The 24,440-nt window shown below is 38.9% G+C and overlaps 1 protein-coding gene across 1 annotated transcript in view; it reads right to left on the bottom strand.

The window, feature by feature from the left end:
- The window catches only part of rcor1 (REST corepressor 1), a 107,525-nt gene that overhangs the window by 36,968 nt on the left and 46,117 nt on the right, over positions 1-24,440 (bottom strand). Inside the window, exon 4 of the mRNA XM_072270225.1 lies at positions 3,407-3,459. Within this exon, the coding sequence (XP_072126326.1) occupies positions 3,407-3,459 (53 nt within the window). The remainder of the gene's footprint in view (positions 1-3,406; positions 3,460-24,440) is intronic.

Below are 24,440 nucleotides of genomic sequence, written 5' to 3' on the forward strand. Positions count from 1 at the left end.
ACTTCTGCTGATCTAAAAAGAGGACCTACTCCCTCCCTAGCCACCCTATTAATATAATTAGAGAACCACTTGGGATTTCCCTGAACCTTACCTACTAGATCTATCTCATACCTTTTTTTTTTGCCCTCTCAACTTCCCCCTTTTTGTAGTTGGAGGGATCCACTTGTCCCAAACCTCCCAAACCCAATGGATGCTTTCTTCATTTTCCTGACTACAGCCTCAACATCTCTCATCAGCCAAGGTTCCGCCTTCAGCCTATTGTTGTTCTTGGTCATTCAATCTCACACTTTTAGAACTTAGACCAGCAGAGCACAATACATGCCCATAATGTTGTGCAGACCAATATAAACCTACTGTGATCAATCCAACCCTTCCCTTAAAAGCCTCCCACTTCTCAATCATTCTTTTCCCCTCAAACAGGTAACCCAATGACATTTGCTAGATCCTGCCCAGCTCCCTCAAAATTAGTCCTGCTCCAGTTTTGGACCTTAACCTGCACATGAACAGTAGAGGAAAATAAATGTTTGGTATGGTGAATAGAGGAGCAAAAGGAAAAAGGGAATGTTTGCTGTTACTTATCAGTTTATGCGTGTATGCTTTCTACTTCACGCTGGGTCACTACTTTCTGTAAAGCATCAAATGATCTGTCAATCTGCATTCATCAAACAACTCACCTCTAATCCTGCACTGGAAAGAAAGCTATTGATAAACCCAATGAAGACCGCTAGATCAAGGATATTACACAAAAACTACCACAACAACATCTTAAGTATGAGATGAGTGGACAACTAAAATCATATTCCTGTGCAAGACATAACAGTGAACATTTGAGCATTCTTCCCATAACGCTCACCAACTTCAGCTTTACCAGGCTTCTTTAATGCCAGCCTTGGTCAAAAACGACATTGATATTAACAGCAGTTACCTCACTTCTAAAAGTATACTCAAGCATAATATCAGTGAGCAGGCAACAGTAACATTATTCACAACGTCATGATGCTTTGCTGATGGCAGATCACAATGACTGGGTCTCATTTTTATCAGACAGGACAACCAATTTCTCATACTGCCATGTGGTTGCTGGTGTTGGAAATCTACTAGAACAGCTGATTAGTGGTACAACTGGTTCTATCATTGGCAGAGTGCTATCTGGTCCCTTAGTTGAATGATTCGAATTCAATTGTATTACATAAAGTGTGTTTATAAATAATGATGTAGTAGAACTGAAATACAATGATTTTTATTAGTCGGCTTCCAGTATAAAAAATTTAGACTTTTAGTTGTATCTGAAATATATTTGTTTATGCTGCTTTATATTTAACCAGATGGTTGGATGGTTCCTTCGGCTGCACTATAAAAATGCTATTACAAACCACTTGTAACAGAATGAAGTGATGAGTTCAGGACAAATTTTATAACAAAAAGTGACAATTTTGCATCATAAAGACATGTATGACATAATACAAGAAAATATTTCCAATCAAAAATTAGTTATAGTAAGTAGCTCAAAGTGCAACATTGTCAACATGATGTATTAGCATATCAACACCAGGGCAGTGAAAGTTGCTGCATAGCTTGCTGAGCAGACTTAAACTATTACAGTTAATTTAAAGCAGTACTTAAGTCTAGCAATGACAGATGGAAATAAATTTGGAAGGAGGAGCTGCTGTGCGAACAGATTAAATAGTCATAGTTGCATACTTTCAATATGGTCTCTGAAATTTACAATCAAGACCTACTTCTTATCAAACGGAGGGAGGAGGGGAAAGGGACTAGATGAATTCTGCAGCTCAGACATTTTTCAGTACTCCCAAGACAAGGATGAATTGGACAAATATGTCCATGTCTCTTTTTATAAGTTTTTTAAAAATATCATTACAAAATTCTAAGCACAATGGAAACGGAAACTGCTAAAGTAGCTTACAACATCCTACAAATGGTGACGCCACTTAAAATTGATCAAAAACTGAATCTAAAAACTAAAAAAGCCAACTTTCATGTATTGTACATAAGCTACTAACTGCAACAAATGAAATTCTTTTCCAAAGGAACTTCCAGATTTCAGCTTTTCTTTCATACATAATCACAATTACATGCAACAAAGCAATTGCGCAGAACTCAAGGGTCACTTGTCAGAACCTCATTCACTCTCAACATGTTTTCTCCACAGCAATAAATATCATCTCTGCACTTGTCAAATTTTCTTCCCCACAGAACTTAAAGGATACTTACTAAGAAATATTTGAGAAAATTTCAGAAAAGGTTTGAAATAAACATACTAAACTTGGATTCAAGCATATAAATAACAAGGAATGACTGACATCATTAGCAAAACCATCTCAAGTATGCTCTTAACAAGTTGGATTTTTTTTAATAGCACCATTAAAAATGTCAGACTGTGCCCTTTACGTGTACAATCAAAAGTCTAGCAAGAAGCAAAAGGAGCAGGAGGCAAAAGGAGCAATTAGAAAGGTAGTCAAATATTAAGAGAGTGATATGAAATTTAGAATGAGACACAGGAGACTGTAGATACTGGAATCTGGAGCAACACAGAATGCTGGAAGAACAGTGGATCAGGTAGCGTTAATGGAGGGAAATGGACAGTTAATACATTGAGCTGAGACCCTTCACCTGGAGTCCAGGGTGACAGAGGTTTGAAGACCAGAGATATAGATGTGGAGAAATTTGTAAGAAGGTGGTTGTAGACTTGGAAGTAAGGAGATAAACAAGATTTAGGCAAGGATTGAAACATAGGGATGTTAATTATATCCTTGGTTTAGACAGGTGCAAAAGGCAAAGCCCTTGGTTTATCCAATGTTTAATTGCTATCAGAAATTAGGCAATTAGACAGATTGTACAGGAAATTGAGGTTAGAGAAAATCTGGCAGAAATAGTGATGAATCAAATAAACAGGTCAAAATGGACTCATGAGAAATTTCAGGGATAATACTCAAAGATAGGAAAAGAACTCGTTACTGCAACTGCTTTGACTAAAACCAGGTTGATTTGACCGCAATCCAACTGAATTGGAAATGAACGATGTCCAAGGACAACAGTGTCCATACAGATTTCGAGACAAAGCCCCATCAATATAGGGAATGTTATTTGTGATCATTTGGGTACTGTGGCAGAGAAAGAAGAATGATTGGGTACTGTATTGTGACATGATCAAGGTGGTCAGAGATATCATTTCTAACATGATAAAACGACAAGAAAATTGAAGATGCCATAGTAACCTGACAGGGCATAGAAACTAATGACAGGCTTATTGAAGAACACTGGGCATTTGTGAAAAGGAACCATTAGCACCAGAGGAAAGGAATCATTTCCAGCCAGTTAGCACGAGGGCAATTGGGCAGACAGAATTGGCTCACAGATCAAATTTTATATCTTAAAATATTATTACCTGCTCCATGTTGTAGCCATGCTTCTCTTTTGCTATTGCAATGTACTCATCCACTGAAAATGCAAAACAAAAAGTTAAAACTTTTACAACTACAGATTAGATTATTTAGTGAACATAATATACACAGAAGCAGGAATAGGCCATTTGGCCCCTCACAACTGCTGCACCACTCAAAAAGATCATGATAGATCTTTCACTTCAGTATCATTCTTCTGCACTGACCGGTCCCACCTCTGTCATTTCCCTTCATATCCTAAAAGCTATCGTTCTGTCAATTCCAGTGAAGCCAGACCCCAAAGAAACAGCTTCTTTTTTTGTAACCCCATGTATTGGAAGCCATTTACTTCACATCGTTCCTGGAGACATACATTTAGCTCTGAACTTATTGCTATTTTGCCAACCTGCCTGCAGCTCAGGAGGAAAGCTGGATATTACTATCTTTGTGGTTCTGTCTTTCAATTCTGACCCGAGCTACTTGCATTCCTTGCAATTTCATCATCACTGGTTCTTATGCAGAGTCTACAACCGAGTCTTTCCCTTTCCACTCCTGGTTTCTCTCTACCCCCAGGATACATCAGAGTTGTGCAAAGGACTACAGGGAACATCCACACAGGATGCAAAAAACTACATATCTAATAAATATGGTCTGAGACTTCTCCAACACGACCTTCCAGAATCCCAACTGTAGCAATAATTTTTGTGCTATGTGACTGAACATTTCTACAATATGTAATCCACATGGTCAGGTAACTGACCCTCTGCCTGAATTTTGGACTCCAGGTCATCAGCTCTGAGTTAAGTCACCCCTTGAATGGCATTCCAATGCAATGGATCATCCAATGTTTATTCTACTGAACAATGAACTTTGGTGTTCTATTTTTTTGGATAAATAATCTACTTCACTATCAGCACATATTAAGGAGAGAGATTGACTTTTTTTTCTTGAGTATCCTTTTGCCAGCTTGCAGTATACAGATATGGAGATGCATGGACCATCAAAAGTATACATGATACAATACTGTAATGTAAGAGCAGCTTTAGAAAAGCTGAAGGCACGAGTTAACACGTTTGTAGTATAAATTAACGAGTTGGATGAAAGTTCAGATGGGCTGATTAGCAAGTTGGATGACATGAAGTTGTGGATAGCCAGCTGGTCAAAGCATAGAGCAGGACAAAGATCAGTTGGATATAGGGACAGAGAAATGCAGATGAAATTTAACCCAACAAGTGAGCTGATGCATTTTAGGTAGGCAAATGCAAATGAAAAGTCGAGTAAAACAGTAGGACCCTTAGAAGCATAACGCACAGAGGGATCTTGGGATACAGGTCCATAGCTTCCTGAGAGCGGCTACACCAGGTGGTAGTGTGTTAAAGGAAACATATAGCATGCTTGCCATCAATGGCCGGGCCACTGAGTTTAAAAATTAGAAAGTCATGTTGCTGCTATATAAAACTTCATTTAGGCCACATTTGCAGTAGTGTGCAGCCCTACTTGGCACACACCAGGAAGGACATGGAGGCTTTGGAAAGGGTACAGAAGTAGCTCACTAGAATATTGCCTAGATTGGAATGCAGTAACTGTAAAGAGAGGCTGGACAAACTTGAATCGTTTTCTCTGGTAAAGAGGCTGAGGGGTGATCCGATAGAGTATGCAATTGAGTCAATTCTGAATCCACCTCACTAGCCCTCCCCAAATCCCATATGACCTAATACACCACAACACTTTCGAAGGCCTCACTGAAGTCTATATAGAAAAGGGTAGATAACCTTTTCCCAGGGTAAAAATGTCATACTAGAAAGCATAGCATTAAGGTGGGGGGGGGGGGGGGGGCGTTTGAAGCAAATATACACACATACACCCCACACTCCAAGTGCTAGGTGCCTATCATGTATTGCCTGTGAAGGTGGTAGAAGCCAATACACGAGCAACAGTTAAGCAGCATTTCAACAGGCAAAAGACCAGAAAGGGTAATAGAGGTATACAGATCATGTTAGTTTAAATCAATGGCATAGTCAGTCCAGACATGACAGGCTGAAGGACTTGTTCCTGTGCTATATTGTTCTAACTCAGCTCAATACCATGAATCACATCCTTGAGCAGAAAAACAGAGTTCCCAGTCCTATGTCGATCATTTGAAACATCTAAACAATGTGACAAAACAGAAGCCTTAACAAGGAATATGCTTTTTTAAAGCTGCAGTTCTAATTATATGTTATGTTAGTAACAAATTTGTAGCATGCAAACCAGGTTTGAGGTACAGGTGTAGCTCACTGGTTCATACAATAATTCTGATACCGCTGCTTTATTTGTCATCAAATTACCGATGCAGCTGAGTATCATCAAAAACAAAACTTTCTCAGCAAAACTTAGGAAGTGACACTTGGGTGAAAGCGTTGGCTATCGGACGTGGTGTGAATTTCTGCACAATCTGGACATCATGCTAAGATCAAGAATCAAAGTTTTTATTCTGTTCTTATTCTGATGTAGAAAAAATGCTGTCAATTTCCCAAACCTTCTGGTACCATCCAAGCATTTTCATTACAAGTTGTAAAATTCACATTTCCTAATTGTTTTTAGTTTGCATATTCAGACTTCATGTTTTCCACGCCCACTTAGTGCATCACAATGTAAAATGCGCACTCCACTTTCCATTATTGTATAGGTCTGATCAAGTGGGACACATTAAATCCTGTCTCATTGCAAATGTATGTGAAAATGTTAAAGGTATTCCAACAAACTGTGCTGCATATTCTCCATTCTTACATAAATCAGCCATGGGCTTGCTCCAGTCCACTTTCTCACTGCACTACATTTTCCAGACATTGCCTACATGTTTCTATCTGGTGCAACCTAATTCTTAATGCTTCAAACACTTCTTCAGCAACTTTTTCAGAAGCCCATTTGTTTTAGCTATCAAACAGATCCACATTCGATTTTGTGATTACATCATCTAGAATGCATTGGCTCAATAGCTACCATTTTACCAGTTATGCTTCCATTTTTTGTCTCAAGATCCTTGTATTTAAAGCTTTAAAGACATACTTCTGTACAGGGAGTATCTTAAATCTTCATTGTCTTTGTGCTCTTGATAGCACAGCAATGTGCTATCTAGGCACTTTATTTTAAGTCATTTTGACCACCAATCTTAGTACAAATATTGATGGCCAATGGTTGTATTGATTAGATTAGATTCAAATCAACTTCATTGTCATTATGCCAAGTACAGATACAACGCCAATGAAATGCACTTAGCATCTGACCAGAAATGCAAAGAATAGTGTTATTTACAAAATAACTGCGAATAAAAAAATTGCTACGGCACAGAAATATAAAAGTACTGAGACAGTATAATACGGATGCAATACTGCTTAGCGCTGTGATGAGAGGTTCAGCAGTGTCACAGCCTCAGGGAAGAAGCTCTTCCTGTGCCTGCTGCTGTGGGAGCAGAGGCTCCTGTAGCGCCTACCGGATGGGAGGAGAGTAAAAAGTCCATGGTTAGGGTGAGATGCATCCCTGATAATGCTTTATGCCCTGCCCAGGCAGAATTTATGGTAGACGTTCTCAGTGGTGGGCAATTGGGTGCCGATAATCCGCTGGGCAGTTTTCACCACACCCTGGAGTACTTTGCGGTCTGATACGGAACAATTGCCATACCACACTGAGATGCAGTTGGTGAGTATGCTCTCAATGGTACAGCGGTAAAAGTCCGTCAGTATCCTGGGGCAGAGGTGAGCTTTCTTCACGCTCCGCAGGAAATAAAGGTGCTGTTGCGCCTTTTTGATCAGGATGGGGGAGTTCAGGGACCAGGTGAGATCCTCGGAAATGTGGACACCAAGCAATTTGAAGCTTGGACAACAGTATATTGATACATGGACCCAAACCACAAACTATAGACCTCTAGTTCCCTACTGGCCGTAACAAGACAATTATAGGTAAAACAATTAATTAAATTATAAACTTAGGTGTGAATTTATACCAAGATCAGCATCAAAAATTAAGCATAGTGACAATAAAACTACCACCAACATCTTTCTTTTATTCAAAAACAGGTGGACATTATTGCCCAGGGCAGTTGTTTTTCCCCTACATTCATTGTTAGTGGGGTCATGGCACCTAAAAAAAACCACTTTCTTGAAATGCTGCAATCTGTGCAATGAAAACAGTGCCATGTTGCCATAGACAGACAAAAGTGCAGCAAGCATTTTCTGGCCCTTGCTTCAAACAGTTAGAAAAATGAATCACTTGGCTACAGGATGTTCATCCACTGACCGTCTCTTGAAGCTACTTTTGTGGTTCCAGTTAAACTTCTGGTAGACTGAAACCATCTACCAACTAGCCCTCAAATTCATTCAGTACGTTCCACCACCTACCCAAACCCCAATACTCCTTCCTACCCCCGACCATCTTAAGGGTGATTAAGCAATGATAATGCAAATCAATGAGGAAAGGGTTGGTTAGGCTCTGTTTTGTAGATGTGTAATCTGAAGCAAGTCACATTCACACCAATGTAAACAAGTCTTCTAGACCCTGTCATATCAAGAATAGACTGCAAACATCCCAAACACAAGAGATTCTGCAGATGCTGGAAATCTAGAGAAACAAACACAAAATACTGGAGGAACTCAACAAACCAGGCAGCATCTATGGAAGGGAATAAGCAGTGCTTCAAGGAGAAACACTTCATCTGGATTAGAAGCAAAGGGGTAAAGCCAGAAATAGAAGAGTCGGCGGAAGGGACGAAGCACAAGCTGGCAGGTGATAGGTAAGACCAGGTAAGGTGAGAGGGTGGGAGCGTGGGGGAAGGTGAAACAAGTTGGTAAGGGATAAATGGAAGAGGTAAGGGATAAATGGAAGAGGTAAAGGACTGAAGGAGGAGGAATCTAATAAGATAATAGGCAATGGAAAAAGATAGTGAACCACTGGGAAGTAAAGGATGCAAGGAAGAAGAGACAAGAGAGTAACCAGAACGAGGAATTGGGGCTGGGGGGGGGGGGGAGAAAAATTACCAGAATTTGGTAAAATCAACATTGATGCCATTGCATGTAGAGGCTACACAGACAGAATAAAGGTGATGCTCTCCAAACTGAGTTTGTCCTCGTCACGTCAGTAGAGGCAGCCATGGACATCCCAAATTTTGATTATATAATGGTGTCTTAATAAAGTGGTTGAAAATTATTAGACCCAAGATCCTCCCCATTTTACAAATACGGCCCTTACATATGATGCATTTGCCATCTGGTGTGAGGCTGCAAGCATCTTCTGCTATGTCAGAACGTTATTTATGGATTTTTTGTTCCTGACTTGCAAACTGTTCAGTAAAATTGGAAGAACTTGTATAGTCAAAAGTCAGCTCTACATTCCATTATGTTCCCCACCCCCCAAAAAAAATGTAATTAAAATTTAAAATGAAGTGAGCAGGATACTACAATTCTTTATTAGCACTGCATCTTCAATTAAATATTTCATGGATATTCAGTAACAAGTTCAACTGGGTTTCAAATAACCATGATATGTAGTGGACTTTCAACTAGGTATGTCACCTCCAAACAAGAAAATATCACGATAAAATGCAAAGTTAGTAACATGTAATTGGAACCATGTTTATAGAACTCTGAGAAGGATACTCAGCATCAAATCACATGCATGAAACTAGACTAGTTTAAATTCATTTTATTTGGGGATTTTTTTGGTCTAAGAGTAGAAACTTTAGTTTGTTTCAACTTCTTGGAATTCATGAAATTTGCATATAGTGATTCTGAAGATCAACATGCCACAAAATATTTACTCAGTTACAATTAAACTCTATAGAATTGCTATCAGAATCAACTCCAGTTTAAAAACAAATGGTACTTCATGTATTAAAGTATGAGAATGTAATTAAAGGCTCTCATTTGGGCATATATGTATTTGGCTAAACCTTGTCTAACTGAGGAATCAATTTTTGTTATAAATTACCAGAAACTTTTTAATTGGCAAGAAAAAAAATGATTTGTTAGAAATGTAGGACCATCCTTAACACTAAAGCACTGTCTGATGTGCAAGTAGAACTGGTACGTATGGAGGGGTCACTGCACAGGATCGGAAAAAACTGCAGAATGTTGGAAACTCAGCCAGCTCCATCCTGGGCACTGGTCTCCCCAGCATCCACGACACCTTTAAAAAGCGATGCCTCAAAAAAAATGTGGCAATCATTAAGGATCCGCATCACCCTCTTCTCATCACTACTGTGATGAGAATACACATAAATTAAGATGTTTGCTGGCCTGGGCTAGCACCAGAGGCATCAGCAGTTGGTCTGCCACCTGTCCTCAGGGGAGGGAGAGATAAGGAACAATGAAGCAGCATTTTGGACATGTTAATGAAGGAGCCATCAGTCTGGGTATTGTTTAGAGCGGCTCCCCCTTTGAACCCTGAACTGTTTGAAGTGATGGACAGGCGATCTGAAGATGTATAATGAAGGGACGGGAGAGAGAGCTGTCTAGAGCGGCTCCCCCCTTTGAACCCTGAACTGTTTGAAGTGATGGACAGGCGATACCCCAGCAGGGGGATAAAAAGGGACCGGTTCGCTAAGGCAGGACACACACGACACCCGAGGTAACGAGACCCTGGAAGCGGTGCGCCTCTCACGAGTCGGTGGGAAGTACCGGACCATAAATGCACAGGGTGGAAAGGTACCATCAGCGGGAACCCGGTGTGTGTCCACCCTCGCTTGGGTGCCGGGTTCACTGCAGAGGATCGACCGCATCTGGAGGAGGGGTCACAGTCGGTGACCTCAAGTGACATCACAAAGGACCTGCCCGAAAGCTGCTTGTGAGAAATATCGCCGGTCTGTGAGTGGAAGTCGTTCTGAATGATCAGTTGTTCTCGTTCTCTCCCTCCCTCCCCCCACGTTGTCCATCGCCATGGCAACGATTACTGCAAACTGAACTAAATTGGACTGAACTTTGTGTCACTTTGAAATTGGTCATTTACCCCTAGACAACGATAGAGCTTGATTGATGCTGTTATCTTAATTCTGTGCACATGTGTGTTTATCATTGCTAAACTGTTGCATTTATTATCCTTTCGATTACTGTGTTGCTTGTTCCTTTAATAAAACTTTCTTAGTTCTAGTAACCCAGACTCCAACTGTGTGATCCATTTCTGCTGGTTTGGCAACCCAGTTACGGGGTACGTAACACTACCATCAAGGTGGTGTTACAGGGCACACACAGAACATTTCACGAGGAGCTTCTTCCTCTCCGCCAGATTTCTGAATGGACAATGAACCCATGAATGTGTACACACATGGTTCAATTAAGTGGCTGCCCCAATTAGTTGGTTTCATGGAAATAGGGTATAAAAAAAAAGACAAACTACCATTTAACTGAGTAACAATTAATGTATTTAAATGAAATACAGAACAAATTAGAACACTAACAATACTTCTACAGTACTATAAAATTGCATTAGTTCCCAGTTATTGACAGGTGAATTAATCCAGTATACACAGGCGCCTTTCTTTGTAAATGAACAAAATCAACAGAGACACCTAGTGCAGACAATGGCCTTTCTTCATACAATGCTTTAGATGATTGCACCTTCCAAATCTTCATTTTCATTGTAGCATTCAGGACGATTGTCAAAACCTTCTAATTCTTTGTAATTTATAACATGAATTAGTGAAATTGCTTAATTTTCACTCCCAGCTGTTTCTGGCATCTCCAGGCCTGAATGCTTGAAACCATGGTGAGCATAACAGTTCCGAATTGTCTTGCTGCTTGTTTCTCACAAACAATCAATGATAAAAATAACTGCTTTTTGAACACAAACACATGCAACTGGCGCTATTTTAAAAAGTGTTCGTAGTAAGTAGTGTAGTGTCTAACGGCTATGCAAGTGTACTCGACTTGTACATGTTAGCAACAGTCTCCTGCCCCAATTAAACAGCATACTGTGCCAAATAAACAAAGGGAACCACAGCTATTTTCTCAATTTAGTTTTTGTTCTTTAAGAGCTGGCCCAAATAAACAGCTGCCCTGATTAACCAAGGGCCCAATTACCCAAAATCCACTGTACTTATTGTAATTTATATTTTATTATGCATTGCAATGTATTGCTGCCACAAAACAACAAATTTCACAAAGTATGCCAGTGATATTAAACTTGATTTTGACTGATGACACAAATCTGATGAACAAAATCACAGAAGAATCAAACAGCACAGAAACAGATGTTTTGGACACAACTTGCCCACGCAGACTATGATACCTATCTACAGTAATCTCATTTGTCTGCATTAGGACTGTACGTTTCTATACCCCTCATATTTAAGTATCTATCCAAATGTCTCTTTAAACATAACAACTTAAAAGTTTTCCCCACAATATGTAAATAAACTTAAGACATCTCAGAACCATGCTTAGGGCAATTACATTGGTATGCCAATGAACAAGCAATTAAGCATTAAGAATTTATACAAAAGTAACTACTGTATAAATAACTAAAACATTCCTACCATAAAAATGTATAAAAGCTATTTTTCAGTTTAATTTGATTTTAATTTTGTTAAAGCACTAACCCACCCACAAACCTCGGAAAGGCAAGGAAGACAGACGTGCGCATGCACACAAACACAGAGACACAGAGAGACAAAAGCAACGGTTGTGATTAAATGGTTCGGATGGACAGCAATTGTCCTGAACTTCAAACTTAAAGGCAGTTTTTCAGACCTACTATGCTAATTTCCAATGCAATGTTCAGATAACACAGTTTTGGTATCCTCCCAAAAATTGAAAATTTGGATGAAAAAGTAATATGAAAATATGTACAGATTCTGATTGCATAAATACTGCTTTTGTAGAATAAATTACTTTCTGCAACTCTTAAATTTTCAGTTTTTTAAATTTCTGAACATCCTTGGGTGGTTTTGGCTATTAATGCAAACAACACATTTCATTGTCTGCTTCAAATTACATGTGATAAATGAAATGAATCCGAGTATTCAAGATAATGGTTATAGATGATGTGGTGCACCATCTACTGGTTACAGAAAACACCAATAAAATAAAAAAAAACATGTGAATAAGAAATCTAAACTACCATTTAGTAACAATTTATACTGAATCCCTGATCAAAGAATATTTAAACCCACAAATTAAAAGGAAAGATAAAGGCCGTCAATGGGTATCACAAGGATGCACATGAGAAAAGGAACCTTTAAGACAGAAAAGGAGCACTACTATGGAGAAAATGGCACAAAAGATGAGTGCAAAATTACTATCCACAGCTGATTTGATGTGAAATCAGTGGCAGAACCCTGAAGAAATTGGAGCAATGGGCCGTTGAGCCTCTAAAACCAACTCTATTGTTCAGCAATTTGATCTATTCTTTGGCCTTCCACAGAAGGATACCACACAAAGGAAAAGATGATGATAGCAACCACCCATTAAAGTCAATCTTATGTCATTGAGATCATTTCTAATTATTTAAAACCATTGCAGATTATAGGCCTAACCCAAGGATGGTGATGCAGGAAAGGGTCACTGGATTATTCTTCCTTAAATAAGCAGATTGACTTAAAGTCAATCTCATTTACTTTTCCCCATATCAAGTTTATTGTCATTTAACTATATACATGTATATCGTCAATCGAAACCATGTTTCTCCGGACCAGAGTGTAAAGCACATTAGTATATATAACACACACGTACTTAGGAAAGTAAGGATAAAACCTACAGATGAATTATACCTAAGCTTGCATATCTCCATCAACTTGTTGTTTCTACCATACACCTACATGAGTGCCTTATACTGTGGTCAAATAACTTATTAACCCATATATTTTTGTAACCACAGTGGAAAGTGGAGACCCTGACGAAATTTCAAACTCGTGTGGAGAACCTACAAACCTCGGCAGAGCAGGTGGTCAGGACTGAACCTGGGTTACGGGAGCTGAGAAGCAACTGCATTAATAGCTGTGCTACTGTGCCGCCAAACTTGGAATGGTGAAGGGTCACTGGGTCAAGAAAATTGAAGAAAATAGATGTAAATCAAATCAAAGTAGATAAAATCAAATTAGCAAAGATAGTGCTGGGTAGTGCGCAAGTGTCCCAACATTCCTAAGCTCACTAACCCTAACTGTACAGCTTCAGACTGAGGGGGGGGAAACTGGAACACCTGGAGGAAACCCACATGGCCACAGGGAGAGCTTACAAACTCCTTACAGACAACGGAGGAAATCAAACCCCGATCTCACAGCTGGTGCTGTAAAGCACTGCGTTAAAACGATATGCTACCAATATGCTAGATTAGAATCCAAAGATTTCTTCAACAACATATTAAAATTCCAGAAACACACAAAAAATGCTGGTGAATGCAGCAGGACAGTCGACGTTTCAGGCCGTGACCCTTCCTCAGGGCTAACTGAAAGAAGAGATAGTAAGAGATTTGAAAGTAGGAGGGGGAGGGGGAGATCCAAAATGATAGGAGAAGACAGCAGGGGGAGGAATGGAGCTAAGACAGGAATTTTCCCAAGTGCCTTTTCATGCCCTTTTCTTTTCAAATCCTTCTGAAATCCCAGCACAGTGCTCAAGGTTCCATCCAGTTTACAGTACTGTGCAAACGTCTTGGCACATGTTTAAAATATTCTGTAAAGCAAAGATGCTTTTAAAAATAATGAAGTGAAAAGTTTCTAAACATCAATAATTGTTACAAGGAGCAGTAAACAGTAAGAAGAGTCATATCAATATCTGGTGTGCCACCCTTTGCATTTAAAACATCAACTGTCATGCGGTTTTATAAGAAAAACAGTTGGTAGGTTGTTCTACCCATCATGGAGATTTTGCCACAGTTCTTCTGCAGATTCGGCTCCTTGCTTGCTTGCTCGCTTCTGTCTCTCCAGGTAATCCCAGACAGCCCTGATGTTGAGTTCAGAGCTCTGTGGAGGCCAGTCTATTGCAGAACCCCTTTTTCTTCTTTTCCTTCAAGATAGTTCTTTATGACCTTGGTTGTGCATTTGGGGTCTCTATCCTGCTGCATAATGAAATTGCAACTGCTCAGAAGCCTCCCTGGTGGTATTGTGTGAGGGATGAGAATCTGTTTGTACTTCTCAGAATTGAGGATTCCATTAATTGTGACCAGATCACCAACCCTGCTTGCAAAAATGCAGCTCTAAACCTGCAGGGAACCTCCACCGTGCTTCACTGTTAGCTGAGACACTCATTCATATAACATCCTCCAACTCTTCTAAAGACAAACTGCCTCCTGCTTGAGCCAAAACTTTCAAATTTTTACTTGTCAGGCTGGAACTCTTGCCATTGTTCAACATCCGATTCCTTGTGTTTTTGTGCATAGGTGAGCCTCTTGGCTTTGTTTCCACTTCAGAGGAATGGCTTTTTGGCAGTCACTCTTCCATGAAGACCACTTCTGACAAGACTTTTCAACTGTAGAGGGGTGTACCTGGGTTCCATTGGTTTCTACGAGTTCAGAGCTGATAGCAGTGCTGGATATGATTTAGATGGAACATCAGTTTGATGTATTTCTTGTCTGCTGCACTCAGATTCCATGGCTGACCACTGCACTTCTGGTCCTCAATCTTGCCCATTTCTTCAGAGGAGCTTGGACACCACATCTTGAAGCTCCTGTCTGCTGTGAAATGTCTACTTGGGAAAGACCTTGCTGATGCAGGATGACCAGTACGTGAGTCTGCTAATGCACATCTTGCTATGGTGTAAGAATTAATGGTTTGAAGATTAAATTGTCACATCTGCCAACCTTACCTTTTAGTTTGGTTGCCCTTCACCTAGTATGATTCCTTCTACACCCATTTGTGTTCCTGTCAACTCATTATGTCATTGATCATTAGCATCCTCTTTATTACCTTTGTTTAATCATGCATTGGGCTATATACCTACAAAAATAATCACCGTTTTTTTATTTGTAATGTGGTCTATTATTTAATGATGCTTTTTCTAATGAAATACAAGCATTTTTCCAACATTTATTTTTTGGAAAATGAACATCTGGAAAACTAAAACAATTTGTATAACAAATCTAGCGTGACTAAGAATTCTGCACAGTACTGTAGATCATATTAATTACAAGCTAAGCAACTCTGAAAGGCAATTAAGGTGCGCACGTTCTTTTGTAACCTTTCATCTACATGAACCTACTGCCCTATTTAACAATCCAAGAATGTTTTAAAAGCTACAAGGCAATGAGCTACATTTTGTTTTGAGATCCTGAAATCATTTAACACTTGGTTCCAGGTCAGGGAGGAGTGTGGGAGAAACAGTGAAGGTCATGTTCAATTTATGGGCTCGTGTGAAGGCCTTTCCATTCACATTCCCTGCGGCTACATAGTTTGTTCCGTTAAGCAGCTCGGTTTTGCTGTGTCTTTTGGTGCAGTCAAGTATGATTTTCTTGTCTGAGCAGAAGTACGCTGCTGCAGCAGGTTTCATACCCACATTACTGCAAAGCTGATAACGCTGAAAAATCCAAGTCTGCTTCAGTATAATTTTCTCAGTAAATTCCTGACTAAGGAAGAAATGTCCCAGTAGGAACTTGCTGTCTACATTAGAATTTCAGACCTGCAGCAGCACTTTAAAGGGGAGTGGTAATATAAACATACAGCATTTGCAAAATTTTGTGGAGAAACTTAGCAAGACTATTAGCCTTCCTCCATAATTTCCACTTTTTTTCCCAGGGGGATTTCACCACCTTTCCCTTGCACAGTCTAAATGGTTGGTTCCCTCCACCACTACTCCTCCATCCATCACACCTTGTAGCAATTTCTCACATTACTGCATGAGATGCAGCAACTTCTACTATACAGTTTTTCAACTGAAGGGAGCAATTCACTTCCATTTTAGTGTGCTGCATTCAGAATTCAGAATATGGTCTACTTGGGAAACTCAAACATCAACTGGGTAAGAGCTTTGTAGAACACCTCCATTCAGTCCTAGTCTGCTGTCATTTTCATTTCTCCCTACACTCACTTTTATTCTCTGCATTTCCTTATTATCCCAAACTTAAGTTGAGGGACAGCACCTCATTCTTCACCTGGATACATTACAATCCTTAGGACTCAATACAGTATCCTCATCCCACACCATTTTATTTCTATTTAAGTTCCTGTTCCCTCATTTCAATTTCATATTTTCCTTTCTATCCTCACTGCCAGCTTTTAAAGTGATTGTAACCTTGGTGACTGCAGTCTAGTTTCCATCACAGGTATGCATATTCGCCCCTGCCCCCACCCCCCCAACCCACCTCTTAAAGTTAGTTTTTCCTCGTCTCTAGTTTTGAACCAAAATTCAGTTGTTTCAATGCTGTGTCTGGTCAACTTGACAAGTGTTTTGAACATTCTGATGCTTAGGATTTTATTCTGTTGGATGGATGCTGTTGTAAAGTTTGAGCAGATAAGCAGCTAGTGAAATACTGTGGTAAACAGGGCTAAAGACTAGATGCTTCAGAAGTGTAGGTATAACGTATCTGGCAGACAGCTCTATCTAAAGACAAGCTTCCAAACAAAGAGAAGTAGAGAATAATACAAATAATGATTAAACACAGTGTTCTGACCAGTAATACAAATTGGAGAACTTGTATAGAGAAAATTTGAGAAATTTTGAATTATACCCAAAAATAGGCTATGTTAGGTTAACAGTCTGCATAACATTGATGAATGCCCCTTTATTCCCACTCATTGCCTTCTGCCAATCAGCCAATCTTCTGTCCATATTAATTTTCCTGCAATACCATGGGCCCTTATCTTGCTTAGCAGCATCACATGCAGCACTTTTCAAAGGTCTTCTGAAAAACCAAATAAACAACATCTATTTCTTCCATTTCCTCAAATCGTTTCAACAGATTTGGCAAGCAAGACTTCCCATTAAGGAAACCATGCTGACTTTGGCCTATTTTATCATGTGCCTCCAATTATCCCAAACCTCATCCTTAATAATGGAATCTAATATCTTGCCAACCATTGAAATCAGGCTAACAGACCTATAATTTCCTTTCTTTTGTCTCACTCTCTTCTTAAAGAGAGGAGTATCATCTGTGATTTTCCAGTCCTCTGGAACCATTTTAGAACTTAGCAATTCTTGAAAGATCACTACAAAGAAGCCTTCACAATCCTTCAGCTACCGCTTTCAGAACCTTGGGGTGTAAATCCATCTAGTTCAGATGACATGGACTCTCCAGACCTTTCAGCTTCCTAAGCACCTTCTCCTTAGTAATAGTGACTACGTTTCCTATTGTCCCCTGACACTCCTGAATTTCTGGCATGTTGTTGCTGTCTTCCACAGTGAAGACTGACACAAAATAGTTATGTTCATCTGCCATTTTTGTCCCACATTACTACCTCTCCAGCAGTCCGATATCCACTCTAATCTCTCTTTTATTCTTTTGGCATCCCTCTGATTATATCTGATAATGATATGGTATAAAGTCACTATTTCTATCCAAAGCAACAAAGTTGGTGCCAGCAAATATGAGTGAGGCAACTGGAACATCATTCAAAAGACATTTGTATAAATGCATGGATAGTAAGGGTTTAGAACAGGGGTTCCCAACCTGTGGGCCACAGACCACTCAGTTAATGGTAGGAGTCAAAGGTATATAAAAAAAAAAGGTCTAGGACCGCTTACTTAGAGGGATATGTGCCAAACAGGGCAATCTTGGTAGGCACCATTGGTTGGCATGGACAAGTTGGGGGAAGAGCTCATTTTCATGGTGGTGTAGTCAGTCGGGGGGGGGGGGGGGAGGAGAGAGAGAAAGAGACAAGCGGAAGCTATAAAAACAAAAGTGACTTGGCCAGCATCAAGCTCAAGTAACAATGTGAAGTGGGGTCAGGCTGACACCTGGTTAGTGTCTGTGCAGGAACGTAGCTGGAATAATTTTTCACCCAAGAAAATTTTAGAGTGCTGTGACCCCCTCCATTATTCTTAATACTGAGACAGACTGTTTTGAGATACTGTTTCCCCAAAGACGATATTACGCAAGTCTAAATTTGATAACTGCAGAACAGGTGGCCAAGTTGATTATAAGAACCAGCAAAAAGTGAAAGTTTCAAACAAGGACACAATGGAAACGGCGTCAACTTTAACAATAAAATCAAAGCAATGTCTAAAAAGTTTGCGAAAAATATATTAAAGTTATCTTGTGAGATTATTGATTGCAATAACTCCAGAGACCAACAACTGCACGAGGACTCCAACCTTGTCACATCAAGCCCTAGCCAATTTCATTTAAAACAGGTAGGTCTATTCAGAGTAACATTAGTAAGACAAAGGAGATGGTGATTGACTTTAGGAAGACTAAGCCTGCACTGCTCCCTGTTAATACTGATGGTGAGGATGTGGTGAGGACAAACAAGTACCCAGGGGTGCACCTGGATGACAGATTTGAGTGGAGCCTCAACACATAGGCTATATACGAGAAAGGCCAGAGTCACCTCTATTTCCTGAGGAAACTGAGGTCCTTCGCAGTATGCAGGCATCTCCTTCACGTGTTCAACCAGTCTGTTGTCGCCAGTACAATCTTCTATCCGGTGGTGTGCTAGAACAATGGCATCAACACAGGTGATGGCAACAGGCTCAATAAACTGATTACAAAGGCTGGTTCTGTTACAGGAGTCACATTGGACATACGGGCGGCTGTGGTAGAACAGAGGATCCTATGGAAAATCCTGGCAAATCTGGACAATATTTTTCATCCTCTGCATGCCACCTTGGCTGAGCAGAGGAGCACTTTTAAGACGGCTGCACTGCTCCAAAGAGCACTATACAAGGCTATTCTTAGCCTCAGCTATTAGGCTCTATAATGAGTCAACCATAGCCGAGGAAGTGATGACTCCCCCACCCCCCCATACACTGTTTAAAGTAACATTTTTATATTCTTACTTCTCTTCTAATATTTGTTTAAGCTAATCTGTGCACTTGTAGTGTACTGTGACACTGTAACTCCTTCAGGATCAATAAAGTATTTATATATCTAATAGGCTTAAAAATTGTGTAACGAGGGAGTTAATAGAGTTTGTTTTGGTACTACCTAGTGAATCTGGCATGGTTTGAATTAATCAGGATTAATATAGTAGTACAGTTAATGGGCACAGTCATAATGCAGTGTGGTTTGACATGTGCTACATTTAACTTGGTTTAATTGGCACTATTACATTACTCTATGGTGCTTACTGCCATCCTGGATGATCTTAAAAAATCCTGATGGCTGAAGCATTCTGAAAGTTACTCTCAAAAGAGTTCACCTTCGATGGCAAAATTTTTTTTTAGACAAAAAAAAACCATCAATATGAATAAAATAAGCAAGCCTGCTTTTGCATCAATCATGATCAGCTAAAAACTTATAAAACGGACAAATCTTACATTTTGGAAATACTGTGTGCAATGTCATAAATGCTGACAGTTCACTGAAGCTTTGTTTTAGGAATCCTCCATTCTCCAGTTTAAAATCATTATTTGTGGCTTTGGTTACATTCATCCTTCATTACATCCTAATTGGTTTATAATCCAATTCAGGACTTGAACCTAATTTTGGCTGAAAATTTGCACAGCAGTTTGAACAAATATTGTACTGCTGAGGACATGCTTTATCAGATGAAGTGTTGAACTAAGATTGCTTTCTCTCTCAGGAAGACGAATTTTAAAAAAAATAAGTTCACTAGGGGACCAAACCAATATTTGTGTTATCCAATAACACTTAGATCATTGCTTTTTGCAGGACTTTGTGGTTCACAAATTGGATGCTTTATTTCCTAAATTAGATTCAACAATACCAGTGAACAAAGGTATTAAAGATCCAATTCTCTGATTAGAAATAATTTAATTGGGGAGCCACAATCGCACAGTGATTCTCGTGATGCTATTACACTTGAGATGTCAGAGTTTAGATTTCAGTTCTGGCGGCCTCGGTAAGACAGTTTTTACATTCTTGCTGTGAGTGCTTGGGTTTCATCCAGGTGCTCCAGTTCCCTCCCACAGTCCGAAGATGTACCAGTTAGTAGGATAACTGGTCACTGTAAATTGTCCTGTGATTAGGCTAGAATTAAATAGGTGGATTACTGGGCAGTGTGGCTCGATGGGCTAGAAGAGCCTGTTCCACACTGTACTCTAAATAAAAATAAATAATAAATAAATTCCTCCAGTCCTTCTCACCAGTTTTGATGTCCCTCCATAACCAGTTTTCATTCCTGTCACCTTCTTGGCTTCATCCATCCACGACCCACGCATTTCAGCAGCTCTTCATCCCCTCTCCCATCTGGTCTCAGTTCCAAATGCCTTTCCCTCTCCCCAATTGTTCCTATTATTACATTCCAGCACTGGTAGCTTTTGGGTTGGTGCTCATCGCCCTCCAGCAGCCATATCCTCTTTTACCCTTCCCCCCACCTCCCAGTTTCATCTTCCTACTTTGTCTGCTGCCATCTATCAATCACCTATCTCCTAAACCCACCCTGGGCTTTATCCCCCTGTTAGCTAACTTCCCCACCCGATTGGTCCACAAATCGGATGTGGCCTTTATACCCACCCCCTCACTTTTTACTAGCCATATCCCCCTTGAGCTAATTTTGACCTGACAATTCCAACCTCACCCATAGATGCTGCTTGACACACTAAGATCCTCCAACAGTTAGTTTGTTGCTTCAGATTCCACTGTGTGCAGTCCATTCTCCAATTCTTTGTCAAGGTTTAATTCCTGGTTCACACCGAAGTAGTTTATTGTACATGGGGCAATGCAATCTCACTGTTCACTAGATAAATATATCAGAAACATCGTGGTTGGCTTATAACTGAACTGTGATAATCTAGAAGGATTTTACCAGAAATTCTGCATGCACATTTCACAAGCAGATGACCATATCTTAAGTCAAATTCAGCACATTACAATGGAATAAATGTGAATTTCATTTACCATGTAATATTGAAACTCTTTAAACTTCCTATTACCTCACACACATTCTGCAAATGACAATCACATTTTAAAATCAAACAAAGCCACACTAAAATATCAGTTAGATACAACTAAAATATTCAACATGTTCCTTAGTTAATCTTGCTGCAATTTTCTACATACCCCAGGGTTGTTTTTTTAAATAATCTCTTGCTGCTTGACTTTTATTTAATGGCTCAATTACCTGCTTTTCAGTCTTGCCTCCACTGGTGGCACTGTGGAGCAAGTCATCCAGCTTCTCTTACTAATGTACCTCCCAGACCCACTCCCACTTCCCAAGCCTGTTACAAAGAAAGAGCAGAAATGAAGAAACTATTTACTTCCAACATCCAACGGGCACTGATCTCTTTTGATAGCTGCCTTTCAGCTTTCCTCAGTATTACCCATTGCACCTTCTACAGTTCTCAAATCGGAAACCCAATTCCATTTCAAAAATCCATCACATTAACAGACAAACACACAGAGGATATTCCATGAAGGGCTTCTTTCTTTTTTTTAAAAAAAGGGCACAAACCCCTTTGGGAAAATCACCCCATATTTAAATCAGTTTCAAGTCCAGAAGTAATCTTTCCAACAACAAATGAATTGGCTAAAGACTCCTATTACTCCTAAACACTCCGAAATCTCACTCAAATTGCTCAACTGCAAAGGGTTTGAACCTGACGAATTCCACAAATTTAAGATTATGAGAAAAAGTTAATAGGGGATAATCTTTCAATTAAGCACATTTTATTTTATCATACATAATTTACCTCAAGTTTCCAGCTTTCCATTCCCTTTCCTGGCCACTCTCCTGACCCCAAACCCTTCTCTTTCATGTCAACTGCTACCCATCATCCTCAAATTAAGAGCAATTTGGAAGATGAGAAAAGAACAAGGAAAATAAAGTTGACAGAAACCAGATACAAGAAAATTTGCCCTGTGACAACCACACATTTTGTAAACAGTCCTAGAACAGCATCTTTGTTCTACCACCAGCCACCCCCCCCCCAACCCACCCATCACCAGCGGCTCTCAAAAGTAATGGGGCAAAAATTTGAATCACAGGAAGATATTTCAGAGCATTTTTAAGTATAAAAACTAAGTAACTCCTGAAAAAGAATTCAGAAAATAGGTAATTTATGCATAAGTCCTATCTGAATATTGTCCAACTTAAATCTTCCCCCTCAAAGTAATCAATTTAACAAGTATCCAAGAGGTATTTGGGTACTTGTATTAAACAAAATATATATACTTTTAATATAGTTTTTATATTAAACAAAATTTTAAATAAAATCCATTATGTATCAGAATCTAATAGATAATAGAATACAAAATGCATAGCATTTGTAACAATATTTGTCCCGTTTACCTTCAAATACAACTCAATTGTGAATTTACAATTTATCTTGCAATATTTTTGCAAATATCAAGCATTTTACACAGATAATGCATGATTTAACTACACCTTGCTACAGATAAGTACATGCAATTTTTCACGCAGAAATATCTCAAATTGAGCAGAATAATTTTAAAATTTGTTATAAGGGAAAGGTACAAGGAGAAAGATTGCAACAGCTTATATGAAAATATTAATCACATGCAGATTGCATAAGCTAACCAAATGTCTGTATGCATAGATAACTTAGCACTGGATTTCCTTAGAATAAGGAGGCAAAGTATTCCTAAGAAAATAAATCTTAAAGAATAAGGGAAGAGTAGACGAGGAACTCTTTGGGGAAAAGAACATTTGAGGCCATCAGTTAGACGGTTACCAAAATATCAAATCAGCAATTCACAAGATATTTCTAACAGATAAAGCAGTAAAAAAAATTGTGGTAGTTATAATATAGAATAGGTATAATAATGTGTGTTTGTAGATGCATTTAAAAAGGATAAAGATCAACATAGACTATTTGGCTCAAGCAGTTCATTTCTGTGCAACGATACCAATGCAATTTGAAGCACAGAAAGTGAAATTTGACCCCAAATTGAGTAAACAGAATAATATGTCAAACAAATCCAGAAGCAATTTTTCATTTTGGTTGAGGAATGATTTATGAATAAAGTAATGTTTTATGCTTTTAAAAAAAATCTTGAATACTAACCTTAAAAATATAATGAAAAAACTTGGTCTGAAATAAAAAAAAGCTATATGCTGGATTATACATAAAACAATTAGAATACATAAAATAAAATGTGAAACATTTCTACTGCCATTGCTACTGTGTAGATTATGAATTAGGCCAACATTAGTCTTTCTAGATATTGTGGAATTAATTAAAATACATTTTATTCTAGCATTCTCAGCATGAATTTATTTATTTGATATTTCATGGAGATGATACCACTGATCACAGAAATATACAGTACAATAATATTTTAATATATTGGTAGTGACAAAACAAATCCAACAGTAACAACAGTAGCCATCATCTCTTATAAATATTAGGAGTAATGATTATATTTACTAGCAGTTTATTACCAGCATAACTATCTTTACTACTTCACTATACATGATGCTCTTGGGCTTTGAAGTAAAAACAGAAGATTGCTGCAGCCGGCAATTTACAACAGAAATTGATTTTAAATGCAGCAACTAACCCAGCTTTGCTCAGGAACTCATTAAAATGAATCACACACACTCACAAATAATAAAATTATAATTAAATGTCCCAAGTGTAATGTCTTCAAAATCACTGTTTGGCATATAGCTAGTTAAAGGAAACTAAAGGACATGCAGTTCAATCTGCTTGCATATTTGATCTCTTCAAATGCGTGTAACCACAATGGACATGCTTAATAGAGCAGAGACCAGAATCACACATTCAGATCAAGTAATACCACATTAGGTAATAAAAATGGTTAAAAGGCTGTGAAAAGTTACCACAGTAAATAACTTCAATTCTTTATTTAAAAAAAACAATAAAACAGACGTCATTATTTCAAGTAGCAGGTTATAAATAATTTTTCAACCACAAACTGGATCTCACACCAACTCATCCCCATATTGTTGATTTCAGGTTGATGCATCAACACTTCATATTCCCTTTTTATGTTAAAAATGGCCCTGCAAATCAGCAATTATCCTTGTCATTATAAAATGAC

Source organism: Mobula birostris, chromosome 1 (genome assembly GCF_030028105.1).
Source record: "Mobula birostris isolate sMobBir1 chromosome 1, sMobBir1.hap1, whole genome shotgun sequence".
Classification (NCBI taxonomy): Eukaryota; Metazoa; Chordata; class Chondrichthyes; order Myliobatiformes; family Myliobatidae; genus Mobula; species Mobula birostris.